General features: G+C 38.5%; 1 protein-coding gene across 4 annotated transcripts in view; it reads left to right on the forward strand.

Annotated features, from left to right (window-relative positions):
* The window catches only part of Acyp2 (acylphosphatase 2), a 198,371-nt gene that overhangs the window by 106,458 nt on the left and 67,835 nt on the right, over positions 1–24,078 (forward strand). Inside the window, exon 4 of one of the 4 annotated variants that reach the window (XM_063229376.1) lies at positions 22,192–22,266. The exons of the other annotated variants lie outside the window; for them this stretch is intronic. Within the exon in view, the coding sequence (XP_063085446.1) occupies positions 22,192–22,252 (61 nt within the window). The 3' untranslated portion in view covers positions 22,253–22,266. The remainder of the gene's footprint in view (positions 1–22,191; positions 22,267–24,078) is intronic. 4 annotated transcript variants of the gene reach the window in all.

Consider the following 24,078-nt stretch of genomic DNA (forward strand, 5'->3'; position numbering starts at 1 on the left):
TTTATTTATTAAGTGAAATAATTTTATTTGTATTGTATTGGGATATATTCAAACATAATGAAAGACAGTGAGTAAAAAACGAGGCAAATCCTGAATTTGAGATTTATTTGGATGTGAAGTCCTTCAAGATTTAATGCTCAAACACTGGAATTGAGATTCTGTAGCATTAATCCTGTCTTTTTCTTTTGTCTTTTTCGTTTTTACCGGTACCGGGGATTGAACTCACGATTGCCTGCTTGCAAGGCAGGCACTTATGCCACTGAGCTAAATCCCCAGCCCCACATTAATCCTGTCTTAATACTAAGACTGCACTCAAAGCATTTTATCTTTGTGTGAAACTTGATCATATTTTTTAAACCTTCATAAGCCTCTTGTAAGAGTTTAGGGTTTGTGGAGAAACACATATAGCGCAAGATAGACAAATACATAAGAATTTACAAGATTGGCTTACAGTGGCCACCCACAGGCCAGATGAGGAAGAGTGCAGTGCAGAGGGTGTCTGCACACTGGAGACCACAGGATCCAGTCTGAGTTCTGGAGCTCACTGCAGAGTCTGTGTCAGGAGGGCAATGGATCTGCAGTGAAAGGCTGGAGGGTCTACACTGGAGGCCTGAAGGATTTGTACCAGGAGCTGAAGTATGTGTGCTGGAACCCAGGAGACGATATTTTCTAGGTGAGGGTAAAGACTGGAGCTCTGCTGAGGAAACAGAAGCCAGTCTCTTTCTGCATTTCCTCTTACGCCATCTAGGTGCCAAGCTGGCCTAGGGTGGGTCTTCCACACCCTAAGGTATAGAATTGCTGGGCCAATTTATTTGAGCTTCTCTTACTCAAATTAACTTAGTCAATCAACCATCACACCTCATTCTTTATCTGTGGGCTCTGTCTGCCTTATTCATCTGGGTCAGATGAAAACAGTATATTTGTAAATAGTTTGCATCTACAAAACTGTAGAGTATCTATAGATATTAGTGATTATGGTGCCAAAAAAGTTAGCACAAAGGAAGAGGAGAGGGGGATTACTCTTATATCCCTTCCTGCTTTATGTTTCAATATCAAATCCTAAATAATTGAAGGATGGTCAGGAAGGGACTAGTTGGGTACCGCTATGAGAGAGGTTTTTTGCTGGCTCTAGTGAATGCCAGATCCAATCATTTCAGGAACTGTCTACAGCATGGTAGGCATGTGTTGAGCTAAACCCTGGGCCCTGCTAGTACAGAATTAATAACTCATTGCAGAAAACCCAGGGGGTGGTAGGGTAATCCAATGTTAAATTCCCTACTGTATCTAGCTAATGCTTTAGTTTAGCAGAGTTGCTGCTTTGGAGCCCTCTTTAAGTTAAATATTTAGAGAAGTTTGTGAGAAAGTGAAGTGTATTATAAACATGCAAGACATAACTGTTGTGTTCACTGCAGACATCCTGGGGTGACACCAGTGTGGCCCATGACCTCACTGTGTCACTGTAAATTCCCAGTGTACTGGATGTACTGGGAAGTGGTAGCAACCCTATTTTCAAGATTCAAGACAAAGAAATATATACCAAAATACGTGAGAAAAAAATGGATTGTTCTGAATAAATCTGGTCCCACCTCAAAGATGTTGAAGATCAGGAAAATTTATGTGCATTTGTGAGACTGAAGTTTCCTATGACAGAAAATCCGTTGTTAGGACTGGCCGTAGGCAGGCCCGAAAGGGCAGAGAATCAGGAAGGACAAAGAATTTACAGTACAGAATTTTCAATAATGTGTTGGTGTCAGGAAAAGAATAGAGCCATTCCTGAGAAGAAAGAAGTGTTAATTTGAAAGAGTTGTGAACGCATTTTCTGTTCTCTGATCCTGCAAAGTAACAGCAGGGTCATTCATAGGTTGTGGGTCACACGATGAACCTGAGTAGTCAATCCTTAAGTGAAGCCAAAAGGAGAAGTGGATACTGCAAGAGGTGACAGGGTGGCCCTGGGAGTGGAATGCAGTCTTCCGAGGTGCTGCTCCGGGTTTAGACTGGCAGTGCCGACTTCCCTCCTCCAAGTCCTCACCCATCACTCCCTTACAGTGCATCAGCCCTGGAACTCTGAGAGCACGGTATCAAAATTACTCCTAAGTCAGGGTTGGAGGAGTGATATTGAAATTCATAATAGCATCCTAGTACCCAGCCCTTTTATGTGTGTGGGGAGGAGAGGGTTCTGGGGATTGAACCCAGGGCACTGAGCTAAGTCCCCAGTCCTTTGTAACTTTTATTTTGAGACAGAGTCTCGCCGAGTCACTCAGTTTTCCTGGCTGGATTAACCTTGTGGTACTCTGGTCTCAGCCTTGCTGACCTAACCTCATGCTTAACAGCACACCCACTGTCAGGCTTACATAAATGTGTTGTGCTTTCTTGTCCTGGCCTGCGGGTAAGTCCACGGAGACCCTAGAGGGGGTGGGGATGAAAAGGAAACAAGAGACACAAAGGACAGAGACAAGATGAAGTCCTTTCGATCAAGTCTCATTTATTCAAGGAATGAGTATCAAATATATAGGGTATTGGGGAGGAGGGATTTGGGTTCTGAGATGTCAGCAGGTAACTTAGCAACCGTGGCAAGACAGAGTCATAGGTTAAATCAAATTTTCAAATTTCCCAATCGCAGGCTCATAAGCATAATCCCTGAATAACAGGCCAGGCCAAACAAGCTAGGCAAGGTGCTGCTTAATTATCAAATTTAACTCCTGGAGGGAATTAAGGTGGTGTGGCCTGCAGATATAAGGTGGCTGCCAATTACAGGGCTTCCCACAGGTCCCCCTTTACTTTAAAATATAAGAGGCATATAAGAGGCTGCATCTTTGAGGAGACTGTGCCTGTCTTGGGTCAGGGTGCTTCCACAGGGGGGCCAACCTCGTCTTCCCTGACATCGGAAGGCAGGGCAGCGAGAGACCCAGTTCCTGTCTTAGGTGGAGGTTGGCGTCCCGTGTGAGGCCCAGTTGCCCATCTCTGGCTATCCAGTCTATCGCACCAAGGCAAGAGAAATGGAGCGGGCAGCGTGCTTTCATAGAGCATTATCATAATACAGTTTTGCAGGCTCCACGTAATTTTCCCTATCAGCCATTCTAAACCTGTGGTAATGGACCTCTATAGGTTGCATTTTTGTGGCATCCACCTGTTGTTTGACAAAAGCCATCAACTTAGTCATCATAATCCCAAGAGACAGGATCCAGGCTGTTTGTTCCATCATCTGAAAAACAAAAGCTGCAAAAAATCTCTCATGGGTCATTTTTCATCCCTGGAGTCATCTGTAACATTATCCTCTATTTGTTGCATTTGATCTATTTGTTTAACCAATCGTTCTGGCAGCCATCTCGCAGATTTCATCTCTTTAGAGTAAATGCATACTGATCCCCATCCCCAGATAAGGACTGGGTCTGGACCATGCCATGAGTTAGTCAGGGGGTCCCTCCATAGAACACAAGCAAATTGCTTTTGTGTTTCAGTATGCCAAAAAAACACGTGGCTGCTGTTTGTCCAGCAGCATCCAAATTTTAAAAATTAAGGATGAATAAGGCATGAGATAGATGTTCCCCTTGTGGAGTACCATTCCCCCTTTTTTATTTTATTAACAGTGAGTTTCAGGGAGAGATGTGCCCTTTCAACTCTGCCTTGACCTTGAGGGTTATAAGTTATGCCTTTTATATGATGAATATTAAGATGTTGACAGAAACGGGTGAACACAGAACTAGCATAGCCTGGACCATTATCAGTCTTTAGTTGTTGTGGGCATCCCAAAACTGATAAGGTAGTTAACATATGGTTAATAACATGTTTGGTAGCTTCACCAGTCTGGGGAGAGGCATAAGTGAAACCATTAAAGGTACCTGAACATATTTAAAGTTACATGAACATATTTAAGATTGCCAAACTCAGGAATGTGGGTGACACTCATTTGCCATAATACATTGGGAATAAGTCCTCTAGGATTAATCCCAAAGTGTGGAACTGGGAGGTGTGTGGCACGAGGGGCAAGTTTTTACTATTTGTCTGGCTTGTTCTCTAGTGATCTTGTGCATAAGACAGAGGGTTTGGGCATTGAGATGGTGTAATTGATGATTCTTTTGTGCTGAAGTAACATTGTCATCGTGATCACTGGAGCTAACATTAGCTAAAGTACAAAGGAGAGCTTGCAGTCAAGTGGCCAGGTCTGCTGCAGGATTACCATTGGCCAGAGGTCCTGGTAACCTAGAGTGAACACATAGATGTCTGATTTAAAAAAGGGCTAGTTCTTTTTATAATAAGCACCTGTATTTGCCCGAACAGTTCTCCAGTGCTAGAGGCACTTTTGATTTGGCCAGCTGTTTCTAGCAGGGGCACAGAGTGTGCAATATAAGTGCTGTCAGTATATAAATTCACGGGCTGATTGGAAAATGCTGAAAGGGCTGCAGCAACAGCATGCAACTCTGTGATCTGGGCTGATGTACTGTTTGTTTGGAAGGATACAGTTTGGTTTTGAAAAACATAGGCTGCTGAGCCAGTTGAGGAGCCATCAGTTGAGGAGCCAACACCAACAAAGCATTTTTTAATAGTTTGAATGATGTGACCATAGGGAAGATAAATGAATGTCGATTGGCAAATTCAATAAGCTTGTTTGGGGGATAATGGTTGTCTATAAGCCCTGTGTAGGAGGCAAGGGCAATGGGCCAGAATTCAGTTGTTTGCATGAGCCAATCAATCTATTTTTTGGTATAAGGCAGTATGATATCTGGCTCCTTACCAAAATAACATTTTCCTTGTTCTCTTCCCAAGAGAATGAGGGTAGATACAGCCTGATAATAGGGTTCAATGACCTTTTTAGGTGTAGCTGGCAAGTGAATCCACATTAACAGTGCTGTCTGCCAGAAGACAGTGGTCAGAGAGAGTGGTCCTGCATATGATAAATTTCAAGGGTTTACCATAATCTATAAAAGTAATGGTCTGGGATTGAGTGGCCTGCTCAACAGCATGCATTGCCTGTTTTCCTTCTGGAGAGAGTTTGCAAGGGGAGGTAGGGTCAGGATTACCATGTAAGATATCATAGAGGGGTTTTAATTCACTCTTACTAATTTTAAGTAGGGCATGAGCCAGTTAATATCCCCAAGAAGTTTTTGAAAACCATTTAAAGTCTGAAGTTTATCTAGCCTCAACTGTATATTTTGAGAAGAAATCTGAGGTCCCCTCATTTGAAAACCCAAATATGTATATGAGTCAGTGAGTTGAACCTTGTCAGGGGCTATCTCAAGTCCTTTATCTTGTAGGGCAGCCTATAATGCATCATAGCACCTCAAAACTTTTTCCCCATTATTTCCAGCTATCAAGATGTCATCCATATAATGAATGAGGTATATTTCTGGCCAGTGGTCTCTTACAGACTGTATTGCTGAAGCAACAAAAGACTGGCATAGGGCAGCACTATTTGCCATCCCTTGTGGAAGAACCCACCATTGGAATCTTAGCATGGGTGCTCTAAAATTAATAACTGGTAAACTTTGAGCGAAACGCTTTTGATCATCTGGATGTACGGGGATAGTAAATAAGCAATCCTTGAGATCTATGATGAATTTAAAATAGCCCAAAGGTATAGCAGCAGGTGAAGGGAGGCCTGGCTGTATGACTCCCATCAAGACCATAGTCTTATTTACTGCTCTAAGGTCTGAAGCAATCGCCATTTCCCTGGTTTCTTTTTAATGACAAAGATGGGAGTGTTCCATGGGGAATTACTAGGTACTATATGGCCTGCTTTAAGCTGTTCCTGCACCGGCTGTTGTGCAGCCACTAACTTTTCAGAGGTGAGAGGCCATTCTTCAACCCATACAGGCTCCTCTGACAGCCACATAATTTTTTCTGCATGGATCGCAGGAGTGTCAATGGCCCCTACAGAAAATGGCCCAATCCGGCTTGGTCTGTTTTTGGTACAGTCTCTATGGGCTCTGTCATTCCTGTATTATTTTTTCCAAGGCCCATACCAGGTGAATATCCACTATTTAACATTTGAGCAATGATGATGGTATTTGGGCTACCCATAATTAACCCCAGTTGTGCCACTAGATCTCTACCCCAAAGATTTATTGGTAATCCAGCTATGATGTATGGCTGTATTGTGCCTTGATTGCCCTCTCTGTCCTTCTAGGTCAGAAGTTTTGAACTTCTTTCTGGGTTTTGGCTTTGACCTATGCCTTTTAAATGAGTCAAAGTAATATCTAAGGGCCAGGCCAGAGGCCAGTCTTCCTTTCTTATAATAGTGACATCTACGCCTGTGTCTATAAGGCCAGAGACCTTTTTACCATTCAGCCATAATAATATAAGGGCTTTCTGAGTGGAAATTACTTTTGCCCAATAGACAGCTGAAGATCCAGATCCTTTATCATCTCATTGTTGGGAGATTATTTTATTAGGGGTTTGAATTAGAGGCAAGAGTAATAACTGAGCGAAGCTTTGTCCATAAGTGATAGTAATGTATTTAGGTGAGGATGCCATGACCTTTATTTCTCCAGAATAATCATTATCAACTATGCCTGGAAAAACCTGTAGTCCATTAAGCGTTGTGCTGCAGCGTCCTATTATAAGGCTGGATGTATTTTTTGGTAGGGGCCCAAAAACTCCTGTAGGGAAGGCCTAAACTTTCATTTCAGGGGTTAATACTGTGTGGGTGGTGGAGCTGAGGTCCAATCCTGCACTCCCTGTTGTGGCTCTAATGAGGTCCAAAATGGATTGTTGTTGGTTGGAACAAAGCTTACTGCCTCAAAGATTTGTTTGGGTTTGGGGGCCTGGGGCTGACCCCAATTCCTGTTTCCCTGCAGCGGAAGCAATTCCTTTCCATTGATATCTCTTTTAGATTTGCATTCATTAGCCCATTGGTATCCCCTTTTACATCTAGGGCATAATCCTGGCTTTTGCATTGACATTGGAATCTCCATGTTTGGAGTCTTTTTTGCAGTTCTTTTCAAAATGACCAGTCTCTCCACAGGTAAAATGTTTCTGTTTATGCTTTTGAGATAAGAATTGTTTAACTAAACCTTGCAAGGCGGCAGCCATAGCAAGGCCTTGCTGACAAGCAGTTCCAATGTCAGTGGTACCAGGGATTGAACTCGCAGCCTTTCATTTGCCAGGTAGGCACTTGTGCCACTGAGCTAAATGCCTGGCCCCAGGGTCCAGACTCACAACCTTGTGCTTGGCTGGCAGCTGCTTAGGCCACTGAGCTAAAGCCCCAGCCCTTGCTTAATACTAGTGAGAGGGGAACTCATATTGTCATTTGTAGCCAGTTTTCTCCATGCTCAAGTAACTGCTGTTTGAATTTGAGTGAAAAAGCATTGGATTAAATTGCTTTTGGGCCTCTCTATCAGCCTGGGCATCCTCCCCTATTAACACATTAAGGCCCCACTTGCCGGGTTGTGTATTGCGCCTGGTGGTCTCTTTGCAGTTTTCTATATATTCTGATTTCCAGAAAAGATAATCCTCACCTGATAAAGTTGCTCAGGCCAATCCTTGCCAATCTGTAGGTGTGAGCCAGCCATCAGTCAGAGAATCCAAGACAGCAAGAGTATACGTGGCTGTCTACTGTGCAACCACTGTTTTTAATTTTTATCAGTTTAAAATCAAAACCAGAATAGTGGCGAATAACTCTGCCCTCTGTGTTTGTCATTTTCATCACAGGGAAAGCCTCCATATCATCTAGCTTTAATATTGGATCAGGTGGGGAGTAAATTTAGAAATCATGCCTCTCGGGGAGGTTGCTGAGTGGGAGAAATCCCGGAGGAATCTCTGGGGTTAGTTTCACTTTTCATTTTAAATTTTGCTATTTTCAGCCTTTCTAATTGAGCTATCAAATCCTGACGTTCTTTTTTCAGTTTAATCTGTTGTCTTAAAAAGTTCAATTTGGTCTCTTAATTCCTTCCTAATATGGAAAGTTAAACATGCTGAAGCCAGAACTATACGGCCGTTACAGTATGGGGGAGGGCGCGTGGCTGTGCCGGCACTGAGGGCTTTGTCTGCATTGGTCACCTGGTGTGGGGCGAGGCTGCAGTGTTAAGCCTGGAGGGGATTGGGCAATAGCAGTTACTGGGTTACCCCTCCCCCCCCCGCCCAGTTAAAGTTTATTAAGCCCTAATGGACAGTTGCTTAATTTTTCCTTTACTCTTTGCATCTTTAAAGCCTTTCGTAAACTTTTAACAAAAATCTCACGTTTGCTCAGTTCTTGTCCTAGTGGACACAATTGCTAATTTTTTTTCCTTTACCCTTTGCGTCTTTAAAGCTTTTCTAAACTTTCAACAAAAATCTCATGATGGCTAATTTCCTGTCCCATAATTGCTGTTCACTTTCCGAGGTTCAGTGGTGTGGAAGGCTCCCATGTTGGTCCTCTATTTTCTTTTCCTTTTTCTACTTTGAGCCCACGAACAGCATCCCTCACTAAGTACCCCGTTCTCGAGTCCCACGTTGGGGTGTCACTTGTCCCAGCCCGCAGGTAAGTCCACGGAGACCCTAGAGTGGGAGTGGGGATGAAAAGGAAACAAGAGACCCAAAGGACGGGGACAAGATGAAGTCCTTCTGATCAAGTCTCGTTTATTCAAGGAATGAGTATCAAATATATAGGGTATTGGAGAGGAGGGATTTGGGTGCCAAGACATCAGCAGGTAACTTAGCAACCGTGGCAAGACTGAGAGTCATAGGTTAAATCAAATTTTCAAATTTCCTGCTGGCGGGCTCATAAGCATAATCCTTGAATAATAGGCCAGGCCAAACAAGCTAGGCAAGGTGCTGCTTAATTACCAAACTTAACTCCTAGAGGGAATTAAGGTGATATGGCCTGCAGATATAAGGTGGCCGTCTATTACAGGGCTTCCCACACTTTCTCCTTAACTGATTTAGAGTTTTGTCAACCCATTTGGCTGGCATAACAAAAACCAGTCTGAGCCCATTGAGTTGGATTTATGTATGATATTTTGTTGAAGATCCACATATTCTGAAGCTCTGTCCACAAATGTTGAATGGGAGTTAAATTTGGAAATTGCCTACGTCAGAGTTACAAGTTGGACTATCAGGATCAAGATATATCCCATTTTAAAATCTAGCAAAAATAACTTGATGTGTTTTAAGATATTTAATCCTAGATATTTATGCTCCAAAAGCAGTTTAGTTAAGTATTAGGTATTTAGGAACCAAACTTTTGTTTAAACCTTCCTCATGAGTTTGGAATAAATCATTTTGTCTTTCATTCCACTTATAAAATATGCACATTGCTGCTGGGCACGTGGTTCATGCCCGTAATCCCAGCACTTAGGAGGATGAGGTAAGAGGATTGCCATGAGTTCAAGGCCAGCCTGAGCTACAGAGTGAGTTTAAGGCCAGCCTGGACTACAGAGTAAGATCCTGTCTCAAAAAGAATGCATATTAATTCTGGTCCTTTTGTTTCTAAAGGTGTCACACATGTAACAAACTTTGTGGTAAAGCACTACAATATTAGAAATAAATGGCATTATCTTAAGGCTTTATCAATCCAAGGTATTATCACATGTATGAATAGTGGTATAAACATTATATCAAATAATACAGAATCATGTGAGTGTTACTATCATTTTATCTTTATGTTTATTTATACTTAATAAGTTCATTCATGTTTTGTGAAGGTACAGAGGTCCCTACCTATCTTTTTTCAGATTCTACCTCTTGAATTACAGCTTAAAAGCTCCAGGATTGAGGATCTAAACAGCCTCATAGGAATGGAGTAGGCCAGTTCTCAAAGCTGCTATTACATTTTGGCCTGATTTTATGTAACTTTCAGATAATCTACTTGAAAGCTGAACCCCAGCTGTTCTTCAAGATAAGCCATGATGACAGAGTGGCTATAAAAGTAGCATCTCATAAATATAGAGAAGTATGAATAGGCTCAGGCTGGTTGAATAGCAGCCCCTTTCTGTTGGAAAGGGAAAGAACAGAGCTGCAAGAAATAAATTTCAGCCCCTTATTACTTCCCTTGTTTAGGAAAGTGATCCAGTGTATTACAAACTCATTAGGAAGGAGGGATTCACATCTAAATACAGAAACAGATAAGACTGGAATAGCTACATAGGATCGATGATCTTCAGCTTTGAGTAAAGGCCTAAAGATAGTAATACAGCCTGTAATTTCATAGATAGATGTGTAGGAACCAAAATAATAGCAACAGATAACGTTTGTTTAGTGGTCATTATGTATCAGACACAGTATCATTATCTATTCATGTTTGAAGCAGGCTCTGTCTTTTTTAAAAAATAAGTTTATTGGTACAATTTAGATATACATAATTATCACATTCATTGTAGGGAACTTGTCCCTGGATGTGACATATCCTACTTCCCCTTTTTTCTCATTCCACTCCCCCTTCCAGTCTTTCTCCCCCTCATTACAAAGCTTTGTTTCCATTTTAACCTTTTTTCTTCTCATTTTTTCTCTTCCCTGCCTTTCCCAACCCCATTCATCTTTCTTTTGAACAATTTCTTTCTATTTCATAATATTTATTATACATTTTAATTTTTATTGACACTTTCAGTGTCTTGCACCAGAGAGACAATGTGATATTTACATGTCTGTCTGGTTTATTTCACTTGAGAGTAAGGTCTCAAGGTTCATCCAGTTAGCTATAAATAACTTATCATTTTTGGCTGAGGAGTACTCCATTGTACTAAAAAACACATCTTTTTTATCCATTTGTCAGTTGATGAGCTTTTGACTTGTTTAGCTATTACAAACTGTGCTGCTGTAAACATAGGTGCACATATATTGCTGTGGTATGATGCTTTGAATTCTTCTGTGAAGATACCAAGAAAGGAAATGGCTGGCTCAAGTGGGACCTCTAGTTTTGGTTTTCTTAGAAATCTCCAAATTGATTTCCTCAGTGGTTGCACCAATCTATGCTCTCACCTACAGTGGAGAAGTGTCCCTTTTCCCCACAGCCCTGCCAGCATTTGTTATTAGTTGCTTTAAGATAAAAAAGAAAAAATAGAAAAGTCAAGAAGCAAACAAACCTTAAAAATACAAAAAACAACAATAATTTAAAAAATCCACCAACAATAGCTATATGTTTTCAAAACAAGTTGATAGGAATTTAACAATGGTTGTTATACTGCATATTGTTATCTTCAAAATAGTTGCTCAGGTTGCCAGATATGAGAATAAAACAAAACAGAATAATGGAACAAAATACTGGATTTCAAAAATAACAGAAAAGGAAATCCCCTACAGTTCCACAATGCACACTGCCATCCTCCAAATAGATGCCCAGACCACCAGCGCCAGGTCTGCAAGGTCAATCAAACAGCACAAGTATCAAGCTATCCCTTCCAGCTCAGTAGCTATCATTTCACTCTGAGTCCTCTGAATCAATCAATTGCTTATGGAAGGATGGGGGAAGGAGGCTGCTCTTCTGGTGTCCCAGCCCATGCACTGACTGGCTCACAGGAAGGTGTGATATATGTGCTTGCTGAGTCTCTTCCCAATCCGCAATGGCAGAGCTTGGCTCATGGGAAGATGTGGTTTGTTTTCTTTTTTCTTTTTTTTTTTATTTTATTTTAAAGAGATTAAGACAAAAGAGGACATAACAAAGCAGATCAGATCAGAACAATGCAAGTAACACAGCATTTTACCACAAGACAACCCATAATTAACAGTAAGTAACATAATGTCTCTTCCTTTGAAATAGTAGAGCATAGCTTCAAATATGATAGCATCAAGCATGACAAAACAGTATAAAACCATTCAAGAGAATGAAAGCTATTCAGGACCTTCAGAACCAAATAGCAGATAAGGAACAATGGCTACTATATTATCTCATTTTCCAATGAAAATTTGTTTATACTGTCACACATAATAATATCCAATAAGATATAACCAAAGGATAGAACCAAAGGCAACAGAAAAACAAAAGCATAGTAGGACTTCAGAGTAAGATGACACTAAATCAGCTCTGGCTATTCTGATGTCTTCTTTTCTTTAAAATAGCTGTTTATACTATCACAGATAGTAAAATCAAACTAGGATAAAACCATTCCAGCTAATGAATGCAGACATTATAAGGCTTCAGAGCAAAGTAATAAGGAATCATGATTACTATAAACTCTTATGTACTCTTAGCATTTCTTACACTAGGGAGACTACATGGTATTTGTACATGTAGTTTGATTTATTTCACTTATCAGTATGGTCTTGAGTTGTGTTCATTTATTTATAAATATCTCAATGTGATCATACTTTATAGCTGAGTAGTACTCCATTGTATGAAAATACCACAACGTTTTTATCCATTCTTCAGCTGATGGACACTTAGGTTGTTTCCAAAATCTGGCTGTTACAAATTGTGCTGCTATAAACATGGGTGCACATATATCACTGTGGTATGTTTTTAGTTCTTCTGGGAATATGCCTAGAAGTAGAATAGCTGGAACAAATGGGACTTCCAATCCCAGCTTTTTGAGAAATCTCCAGACTGACCTCCACGATGGCTGCACCAGTCTACACTCCCACCAATAGTGCAGGAGAGTCCCTGTTTCCCCACAGCCTCTCCAGCATTTGTTGTTGGTAGTTTTCTTGATCCTGGCCATTCTTTCAGGAGTGAGATGGAATCTCTGTGTTGTTTTAATTTGCCTTTCTCTAATGAGTAGTGGTGATGAACATTTCTTCATGTATTTCTTTTCCATTTGTATTTCTTCATCTGAGAACTGTGTATTCATCTCAGATGCCCATTTTTGGATTGGGTCCTTGAATTTTGGGGGTCTGATTTTTTAAAAATTCTTTATATGTTTTAGACAGAAGTCCTTTGTCTGAGGGACAGTTCACTAAGATTTTTCCAGGTTTGTGGGTTTTCTTTTCACTATGCTGGATATTTCTTTTGACATGCAGAAACCTTTTAATAAAATGTGATCCCAGCTATTGATTCTGGGAAGTATTTCCTGTGTGGTTTGATTCCTGTTCATGAATTCTTTACCTACCTGTATGTCTTCAAGGTTTTTGCCTACTTTGTCTTCTAACAGATTTAGTGTTTCTGTTTTAATATTCAGATCTTTGATCCATTTAGATTTTAGTTTATTATATGGTTATAGGCATGGGTCTGATTTTAATGTTCAGCATGTGGAGAGACATTTTTTTCACCACCATTTATTAAAGAGACTTCTGTGAACCTGTTTGACCCCTTTATCAAAGATAAGGTGGTTGAGTGTGTTTGTAGTTGTGGTTGTATCTTCTAGTCTATTCCATTGATCTTGAGCTCTGTTTTGATTCCAGTACCATGTTGGTTTTACTACAGTAGCTTAGTAGTATAACTTCAAGTCAGGGATTGTGATGCCTCCTGCCTCGTCTTTGCTGCTTAGAACTGTCTTTACTATTCTAGGTCTCTTGTGGTTCCAGATGAATTTTAGGATTGATTTCTCTAGATCTATGAGGTATATTGATGGTATTTTCATTGGGATTGCATTGAATCTGTATAACAGTTTTGGGAGAATGGCCATTTTTATGATATTTACTCTGCCTATCCATGAGCAAGGGATGTCTTTCCATTTTCTGAGATCCTCTTCAATTTCTTTTTTCAGGGTATTATAGTTTTCCCTGTGTAGATTTTTACTTCTTTTGTGAGATTAATTCCTACGTATTTCATTTTTTTTTGGATGTTAGTGTGAAGGAAGTGTGCGGTTTCTCTTATTTCTCTCTTTGTGATATTGTTGTTAGTGTATAGGAATGCTATTGATTTTTGAGTATTGATTTTGTATCCAGCTACATTGCTGAATTTATTTATTATATCTAAGAGTCTTTCAATGGAGTTTGGGGGTCTTCTATGTAGAGTATCATTTCATCCACAAAAAATAATTTGGCTTCCTCTTTTCCTATCTTTACCTCTTTTATTTCTCTCTCTTGTCTTACTGCTCTTGATAGTATTTCCAGTACTGTGTGAAATAGGAACAGTGATAAGGGACATCCTTGTCTTGTGCCTGATATTAAGGTAAAAGCCTGCAGTTTTTGGCCATTTAATATGATGCTGGCTTTTGGTTTGTCATAGATGGACTTTATCATTTTGAGGTAAAGGCCATCTATTCCAATTTTCTATAAGATTCTTAGCATGAATGAGTGTTGGAGCTTATCAAAAGCTTTTTCTGCATCTATAAAAATGATAATGTGATTCTTACTTTTGGCTCTATTGATATGGTGGATTGCATTTATTGACTTACATATGTTGAACCATCGCTGCATGCCTGGGATGAATCCCACTTGGTCATGGTGTATAATCTTGATGATTTGCTGCATCCTGTTTGCACATATTTTATTGAGGATTTTTGCATCTGTGTTCATTAGGGAGATTGACCTGTGGTTCTCTTTTTCAGTTGGGTCTTTCTCAGGTTTTGGTACTAGATTCATATTTGCTTCAAGGAATGACTTAGGAAGAATTGTTTCTCTTTCAATTTCATTGAAGAGTTTGAGGAGTGTCGGCATTAAGTCTTCTTTGTATTTCTTGTAGAACTCCACAGTGAATACATCTAGGCCTGGGCTCTTCTTTATAGGTAGGGACTTAATTACATTTTTAATTTCATTAATAGAAATTGGGTTATTCAGGAGTTTTACATCTTTTGACCCAGCTTTGGTAGTTCATATTTTCCTAGGAATCTGTCCATTTCTTCTGTGTTATCGAACCTATGATAGTAGAGGTTTTTGAAATAGGTGTTGATGATCTTCTGTATTTCCACAGAGTCTGTAGTGATTTTGCCTTTTCATTCCTTATTGCATGAATTTGAGCTGTTTCTTTCCTTTTTTAAATAGGGTTGGCTAGAGGCTTATCAATTTTATTTATTCTTTCAAAGAACCAACTCTTTGATTCACTGATTTTTTTAATTGGTTTCTTAGTCTATATTGCATTAATTTCTGCTCTGATTTTTATAATTTCCTCCCTTCTTTTGGCTTTGGGCTTGACTTGCTCTTCTTTTTCTAGATGTTTGAGGTGTAGCAACTGGTTGTTTATTTGTATTTGTTCTGTTTTCCTGATGTGTGAACTCAGTGCAATAAATTTTCCTCTGAGGACTTCTTTCATTGCATCCCACAGATTCCGGTAAGTTGTATTTGTATTTTCATTTTCTTTTAGGTATTAATTTCTTCTTTAATTTCTTCTGAGACCCCTTGATTGCCTAAGGGTATATTATTCAATTTCCTTGTGTTTGTGGAGTTTTTACAGTTTCTTTTATCATTAATTTCTAGTTTTGTGGCACTGTGATCAGATAACATGCATGAAATAATTTCAGCTGTTTTGCATTTATTTAAATATGTTCTGTGAGCTAGTATATGGTCTATTTTAGAGAATGTCTCATATACTGCTGAGAAAAATGTATATTCTGATGTTGTTGCATGGAACACTCTGTGTATGTCTATCAAGTCCATTTGTTCCCAAGTGTGATTCAGTTCTGTTATTTCTTTGCTGATTTTGTCTCATTGATCTGTCTCTTGGTGTCAATGGTGTGTTAAGGTCTCCTGTTATAATTGTGTTATTCCTAATTTGACTTTCATTTCTATTAATACTTGCTTTGTATAACTGTGTGCTCTGGAATTTGGTGCATATATATTTAAGATAGTTATCTCTTCCTCTTTGAGTTTTCCCCTAACCAGTCAGTAGTGGCCTTCTTTATCTCTTAGTATCATTCTTGGCTTGAAGTTCATATTATCTGCAAACAGAATAGCTATCCCCACTTTTTTTTAGTTCATGTTGCATGAAATATTGTTTTCCATCCTTTACTTTCAGTCTGTAAGTATCCTTTTGTGTTAGATGGGTTTCTTGCAGACAGCGTATGGTTGGATGTTGTTTCTTGATCCATTCTGTCAGTCTGTTTCTTTTAATTGGTGAATTGAGACCATTTACATTAATGGTTATAACTGTTATGTATTGGCTTATTGTTGACATGTTATCTTTCTGCTGTTGCATCTTTATCTTTCCATTCTGTTTAGTTCTCTACCTTGCTTAATGGTTTTTTTCCTATGTGTATCTAGACTGCCTTTCAGTATTCTTTGTAGGGTTGGACTGGTTATCATGAAATTCTTCAGCTGTTCTTTGTCATGGAAGTATCTTATTTCTCCATTCATTTTGAAGGACAGTTTTGCAGGTTACATCAGTCTAGGTTGAAAATCATTTTCCTTTAGGATCTGAAATACTTCACTCAGTGCTCTTCTTGACTTCATTGTTTGTGTAGAGAAGTCTGCTATAATTCTTATAGGCTTTCCTTTATAGGTGATCTGTCTTTTCTCTTTGACAGCTTTTAGTATTCTATTCTTATTTTGGATTTCTGGGATGGTGCTTATTATATGTCTGGGTGTAGTTTTATTTTAGTTATGACTATTTGGAGTTCTATATGCTTCACTAACCCTAATGTCAGTTTCCATTCTCATGTTTGGGAAATTTTCAGTCATTACTTCTGTAAATAGCCTTTTGATATCCTTTGTGGTGTTCCCTTCTTTTTCATTTATCCCTATTAATCTTATGTTGATTTTCTTTGCATCATCTTGCAGCTGTTGAATTGTTATTTTCTGATTCCTTGTTATTTTTAAAAGATCTTTCCTTTCCTGTTCAGTAGCTGCAATATTGTCTTCGAGGCCTGAAATTCTGTCTTCACTTTTGTTGAGTCAGTTTTGCCAACTTTTGATGAAATTTTTGATTTCCTGTATATCTCTTTGAATCTGCTTCATGTATTCCGTTTCTTAAATTGTTCATCCATGGATTCTATCTTTATGTTTTGTTCCTCTAATTTTTTAACTGTGTCTTCTTTAGATGTGTTCAGCATCTCTTTCATTACTTTTATCATTTCTTTTACCTGGGAGATTATTTCTAGTTCGAATTCCTTTAAAGCTGCCTGGAGTTGCTTCTTTATTTCAGTTGCTCTTATTACAGGTATTTTAGGTGTATGGCATATATTTTCTTCTACATACATGTCTCCTGGGCTTTCTTGGGTTTGGCTGGGGGTTTGAGATTGCATTTTGGTCTTTCATTTTGTCATTTTCCTATATTTCTGTGTTTCAAGTGTTTTTCTAAGGCTTCCTCTGGATGTTTTAGAAATCATTTTCTATGTTCTAGGCTCATCAGTCTGAATGGAGGTTGCTGAGCATGGTCCAGTCAGGCCCTCAGGCCCTTCTGTGCCACCTTAAGTGTTACAGGTAGCTGGGCAAAGACATCTCACCACTTTGGGTGATGGGCTAAAGCTCTCCCAGGGCAAAGAACAATGCTCTGGAACTCACTTCACCTGCTCTCAACTCCCGTAATTTTAGAAGGTCCCTGGGCATAATCTACTCAGGCTGCAAAACCTCCCAAGGCTAGTCTAGTGTGGCTGGGACCTGGGTGGGTCCTTGAGCTCTGGGAGTGATGATCTTAATACAGTCTCCTTAGGCTCAGGATGGCACGCAGACTCACTCAAAATGCCAGCTGAATTTCCCGGTTCTGGAGAACGTGGTTTGTTTTCTTGCTGAGTCTCTTCCTGATCCCCATGGTGGAACCTGGCTGTATTGGTTGATTTCTTGCTGGCAGCCATTCTTTCTGAAATGAGATGGAATCTCAGCATTGTTTTAATTTGTATCTCTCAAATGATCAGTGATGTTCAACATTTTTCATATATTTATTTGCCTCATTTGTAGTTTCTCATCTACAAAGTGTCTATTAATTTCTTTTTTAAAATTTTATTTAAGAGGAAAAAGAGAAAAACACAAAACAAAACAAAGCGGTGTAAGGGTACACGTAATATAGAACTACAAAAAAAAACACAACAGTAAGAAATCACCTGTTAATAGATTACATATTATCATCTTGGAAATAGTTGCTCAAATCACAGTATCAAAGAATACAAAGTGGACATTCAAACAGAGAGACTGCAAACAGCTGTGTTCAACGATCCAAAAACATTAATATAGTCAGCTATTTATCACCCCTAAACACACTTGCTGTTATATCCGTTAGAGCTCTTTTTTTCCCCTCTCTTTTTTACAACAAAATTTACACATTTTGGATTTTATTACTCCTTAGTTCTTATTACTTTTTGGGGGGGGGAGAGAATAAAGTCAAATATGGCAAAACAAAGCTGTCAGTCAAAACCAAGGATAGACATAGCACATGATGTAGAACAGAGTACAAGGTTATCAACAATGGTTATCAACGTTGTCTTTTGTTTCCTTAAAAAGAATTGTCTATCTCATTGGATATTATAAAGTTGGACAAAACAGTAGAGAACAAGACTCCCACGATCTTGTTTTGGCTGATTAGACTCTGTTCCATTCTGTATGATAGTATCGAGTTTGAGGGTATAGGCAACTACTTTGAAGGCAATAAGATTCCCATTCTGGTTTGACTATTGTCTCCTTTGGAAGTCCTGTAATGTTTACAATGCCTAAGTTTTATTGGTCGTGTCTATTAATTTCAGATGCTCATTTTTGGATTGGCTCTTTAAATTTGAGGGAGTCTGAGTTTTTTCAATTCTTTATGTTTTAGATATTACTCCTTTGAGGAAAAACTGCCTAAGGTTTTTTCTACTATGTGAGCTACATTTTCACTCTGTTGGTGACTTCTTTTGCTGTGCAGAAGTTTTTAATGAGATCCCAATTGTTGATTCTTTATAGAATTTCTCATGCAATCAAGGTTTTGTTCATGAGGTCTTTGCCTATGCCTGTGTCTTTAAGAGTTCTGCCTATTCTCTCTTTTAGCAGATTTAGTGATCCTGTTTTAATATTTAGGTCTTTTATCCATTTGAATTTAGTTTAGTGCATGGTGATATGCATGGGTCTAGTTTTAGCCTTCAGCATGTGGAAAACAAATTTTCCAGCACCATTTGTTAAAGGGGATGTCTTTCTTCCAGTGAATGTCTTTGTCACCTTTGTCAATGATAAGGTGGCTTAGTGTGTTTGGAGTTATTTCTGCATCTTCTAATTTGAAGAAGTTCTGTCTTTATCCTCATTTTGAACCATGGTATACAAGAAATTTAAGGCCATGCCTACCTGGGCCAGCTTTCAGACTCAGGGAATATGATTACAGAGTTACAGAAACCACTTATTATTATTATTGGGTGATACTGGAGATTGAACCCAGAGCTTTACACATGCTAAGCAAGCATTCATTTCTGAGCTACGTCCTCAGTCCAAAAATCACAGTTTAAACCAGTGTGCTGATCTTCCCCCCATAAATTTTAGTAGTAGATTCTGAATTTATGAATTGGTGTTAACAAAGGTAGTGCAGCAGTGACATGGAGCTGGTGAAACAGCCCAAACTGAGGAAGTGGTCCAAATACCAAAATAATTCTTAACAAAAAGGGAAGGGCTGTCCCAATAGGCATTGGATATTGGATACTGTGGAAGTCTCCATGAAATACTAGGGACCCATAATACGGACACTGAGACTTCACAGTTAAACAACAACAACAACAACAAACAGCCAGTGGAAACTGAGGTACGAGGCAACCAGCCACAGAAAACTGGAATAAAATCAGAGCAAAATCAGAGGCACAGTAACTCAGTGCAGAGGCAGGCAGATCTTGACAAGGGATTTTTTTTAACATTATCTCCCCTGTTGCAAGCTGGAGTTGCTCCAGAATCAGATGCTTAGTTGTAAGTCAGAGTTAATTTAATAAATTCTCAGAGAGAAGGAGAAGCAAGGGCATTCAGCTAGCTAGCCATTATAGATTGGCCCTGCTGGGTTAGAGTTGCAGGCAAGAGATTAATTTTATTAATATTATTTCTCTCTGATAATAGCGCCTGCTTCTATAGGGCATTACGTAGCGTGACATTAAATGCCCAAAAACTGTAGAATAGAGAAATGATTTTTCATACTATAATTACAAAATTTAATAGCATTTTCATGTGCATTCTATGGTCCATTTTAAGTTAATATCTTGTTTATTATATTTTTAAAAATAACATTGTATATATTGATTTTAGAGTTCACTAAGCCATTTGGGAGAATAGGAAGAAAGGAAATTGTTATTTAACTACTCATATTATTTGTTTATTTTGCCTTCTAACTTTTGTGTAGTGTATGTTATTTGGAGAGCGCTTATGTATATCTTTAAAAGATAAATATTAAGAGAACATTACTTTAGGGAGATCATTTAATTTTCATTTACTAGTTTCATCCTCTATTTGTGAAGGAAAAAAACAAAGACAATTTTGTTTTCTTTCATGTAGTGTTTTTCTGACTGCCTCCATATTTTATCTTATAACTGCTCCAAAGACTATAGAATTATCTATTCTTTTTAAAGCTTGTGACTTCATAGATCTGGTTGTAAATACTGTTAAAAGTCTCTCAGACTTTAAGAAACCAGTTTAGTTTTATCTGCAGTAAAAAGCTGTTTTCCAGTGATTGACATCATGCAGAGCTGTTTCTATAAAAATTACTCTTCCTTAATGTGTCCATTTGTCAGATTTATTATAAAATGGGTCTAAATATATAAAAGAAAAAAATGTTAAGATATAGAATGCATCCAAGAAATGTAGTGTCTTTGTGGTACATGAACTATCTAAATGAATATGATTTGTATGCCTCTGAATCTCTGCACACATTAGAGTGGCAGCCTGAGACAGAGAATGAACATGGGCTCAGGGTGGGACCTGTGCTCATCACTAGGCAATGAGGTAAGCCTTCCCACCTTGCTGAGTTTGTTTCTCATGTATCAAGTGGGAATGATGGCTGTCTTAGAGCATTCTTATGCAGAAACAGAGGTATATAAAGTGGCAAATGTAGTTTTTCAGTGAAACCTAACTGTTACCACATATCTATATCTAAACTTGAGAGCTGTATCATTTTAAAGGATATGAGAAGCTTTTGCTATTTTCCTGAGCACCGCACCACGGCCTGCTGTTCTGTTAGCTGTTGCCATTGCAGTTAGTGCTGATGGCTTATTTAACCTTGTAGTAAATAATTTATGTATATTATTTCATTCAATAACAGCAATTCTTTTAGGAAATTTTTAAGTTCTGCTTTCTACCATGACCTTGAACTATGTATATTTTCTTTAGACTATATATTCTTTTGACTTTTATATCTTCTTTTATCCATTACTTTTTACTAATTATGGTACTTTATAGTCTTATTAACAAGATAGCTTTGGGATGCAAAAAATACAGATTCAGACTTGATCTGGCTCAAGAAATAAGGGGAGTATTTTGTTTCGTGTTTTCCTTATACACGCAACTGAACAACTTCAGTAGGCTCTGCTTCTAGGTGATTCTTTTTATTGTCGTCCTCCATGGTTCCCTTCTTGTACTGGAAATGACTGAAGCAATTTCTGACATGATGTCTTTACTCCATGTAGGAATGGAGAGTTTCTATTTTCCCGGACAAAAAAAATCCTGGACCTTTGATTGGTCCAGTTAAAGTCTTGTGCTGCCTCTGACACATTCACTGTGACCAGGAGGCTGGAGTTCATTGCCTGAATTATCTCTGTCCTTTTCTGAATCAATTACCAAACAAGAGGAATGTTGTTATATGGTTTGGTTCAGATCTACTCCTGATGTCATCCATGACACCTGATTGTAAAGGAGCAGGAGGTTAAATGGATGCTAGCAAGGCTGGTCTTGTCCTCAGCCTCAGAGGGAAGGCTTTCAACGTTTCACTTTTGATAATGAAATTTTGATGTAATGCTTGGTTATATCTATATATCTCGATCTCTCTGTATCTTTATCATTTTAGGATGATTTTTTAACTTTTATTTTATTATTTTATTTTAAAGATAATGAAATACAACAAAGCAAAACAGAACAAAGCCAATCAAAACAAAGTAGCAAAATTGGCACAGAACTTCAAAGCATGATACTAGGAGAATAAAAGTAGCTACCATATTTGATCTTGTTATCTTCACAAAAGTGGGCCATTCCACCAGGTATAGCAAAATCAAACCAAAACAAAGCATAATAAAACAATGGAAACAGAAAATTGAATAAAGCAAAACAATTAATTGGAAAAAAACAAAAAAACAATATTGAATTTCAAAGACAAAAGAAAATCCCCCATATTTGCTGTATTGCATGCTGTCATCATCCGTCATGGTTTATGTTGGTGACCCCCAGGCCTCATGCATTTGTGTTATGCATTTGTGATTGGTTTGTTGTGTAGTCCTTGGGTAGGGGTGTGAGTGCTACACTGGCCTAGGGGTGGAGCCAGGATGTGGTGTGATGGCAGGAAGAAGGCGTGTCTTGCTCTCTTGCTAGTTTCAGCCTTGCTGTTTGCAGCCACTATGAACTGCGGCCCAGCCATGCCACCCTGTCTTGGAGCCAACTGAGTATGGACTGAAACCTCCAAAAACTGTAAGAAATAAACCTTTCCTTTCCCAACTTGGTGCATCAGGTATTTTGTCTCAGCGATGAGTAAAAGTACCTAAGATATCCTCCCAATAGATGTTCAGACTGCTGGCCCCAGGCCTGCAAAAATCAACCAGACAACACAATCATTTAGTTGCTTTTTGTACCTTAGTTGCTATCAACTCAGCCTGTCCTCTAAACCAGTTGGTTGCTTGGGGGTAGGGTTGATTCTCAGTCTGTGTGCTAGTAGGCTCACGGGAGGCACTGACTGTTCGCTTCCCAGGACTCACATGACTTGCTTGGCTTACCAGAAAGGCTGGCTAGTTGATTTCTTGATGGTCTCCCAGTCCCAGCATGGCCGATTCTCAGGAGAGGCTGCATTTTCCCTCCCTGGAACCCACGCAGCTTGCGCGGCTCATCAAGAAGCCTAACTAGTTGATTTCTTGGTGGCCTATTATATTGATAATGTGAAAAATTACACTGATTCTTAAAGCCACTAATGATAATTTCATACAGTAAAATTGCACATATTTTAACTATATAGTTTGTCAGCTTTTGACATACACAGAGTCTATAAAAAATGTATATATGGAAAAGAAAAACATAAGTACTTTAATACTAAATTTATTGAGACATCATGAGATTAATTCAAGTTACCTTTGGCCTCTATAATTACAAGAGGTGCTCAAAGTGGTGGCCTTTAGCTTCCAGAAATTTACCAGTGTGGCAAACTGCTGAACCATGTATACATGTTTTTGGTGGACTCCATATATGTGTCTGTGAAACTATCACTACGCTATATGTTCCAATAATGAACATAACCAGCACTGTCCTCCAAATGCGTCTTTACATCTTTAGCAGTCCTTCTGCCCATCCGCTCCCCCTCCTCCACACCTGTCCCCCCAACTACTGAGTCACTGTCACTATATATCAGTTCTATTACTGATGGACATTCTAAGTGGTAAATTAAGTGTCTCTTTCCAATATAAATTGATTAAGTATTAGCTCTCTTTCTTATGTATTTCTGTATTCATTAAAGATTTTGTTTTATATTCATAAATGATATTGGGATATAATTGTTATTTCTAATAATGCCCTTGTCATGCTTTGGTATCAAGTTTTTGCTGGGATCATAAATGAGAGGGGTGGTTTTCTATTCATCTCTTTTCCATTCTTCGTAAGAATTTATGAGAGATAGGTATTGATTTTTACCTTAAGTATTTCATTTGAATCCACAACTGAAAAAAACATCTGCACCTAAAATTTTCTAGTGTAGGTTTTAAATTATTGATTCAACTTTCAAATAGATATGGGCTTGTACACATTTTGTTTTTTGTGCTACCAATTTTTATGAGTTTTATGCTTTCTTGGTTTTTTTATATAGAAGTATGACACATACATACAGTAGTCTGTGTAATATTAAGCATAGTTTGGTTTTTTAAATGCAGTTTGTTGATAAAGTTTATGTTTTTTATCTTTTTCATATCTGTAAACTTTATACACTGATATTTTTTATTTCTGATGTATTATTTAAGCTTATTCTCTGTATTTCTTCCTTATTCTCAAGATTTTACAAACTTATTTGCCATCTTAAACAACCAGCCTTTGCCTTTGTTAATCTTCTCTATTGTATGTTTGTTTTTTGTTATTTATATTTCATTTTCTTCCCTGTTTTTAAGCCATTTTATTTTAACTTTTTGTTGTGGCTGTATAACTCAGTGCTTTTTTCTATTAATATCTATTTATTATAGATACTAATATGATTCTGTGTGATGTTTCAGCACACGTACAGCATGCACTGATCCAATCAGAGTAATA

This window comes from Cavia porcellus, unplaced genomic scaffold (assembly GCF_034190915.1).
Source record: "Cavia porcellus strain 051 isolate PalLab524CR breed Dunkin Hartley unplaced genomic scaffold, mCavPor4.1 scaffold_18, whole genome shotgun sequence".
NCBI lineage: Eukaryota > Metazoa > Chordata > Mammalia > Rodentia > Caviidae > Cavia > Cavia porcellus.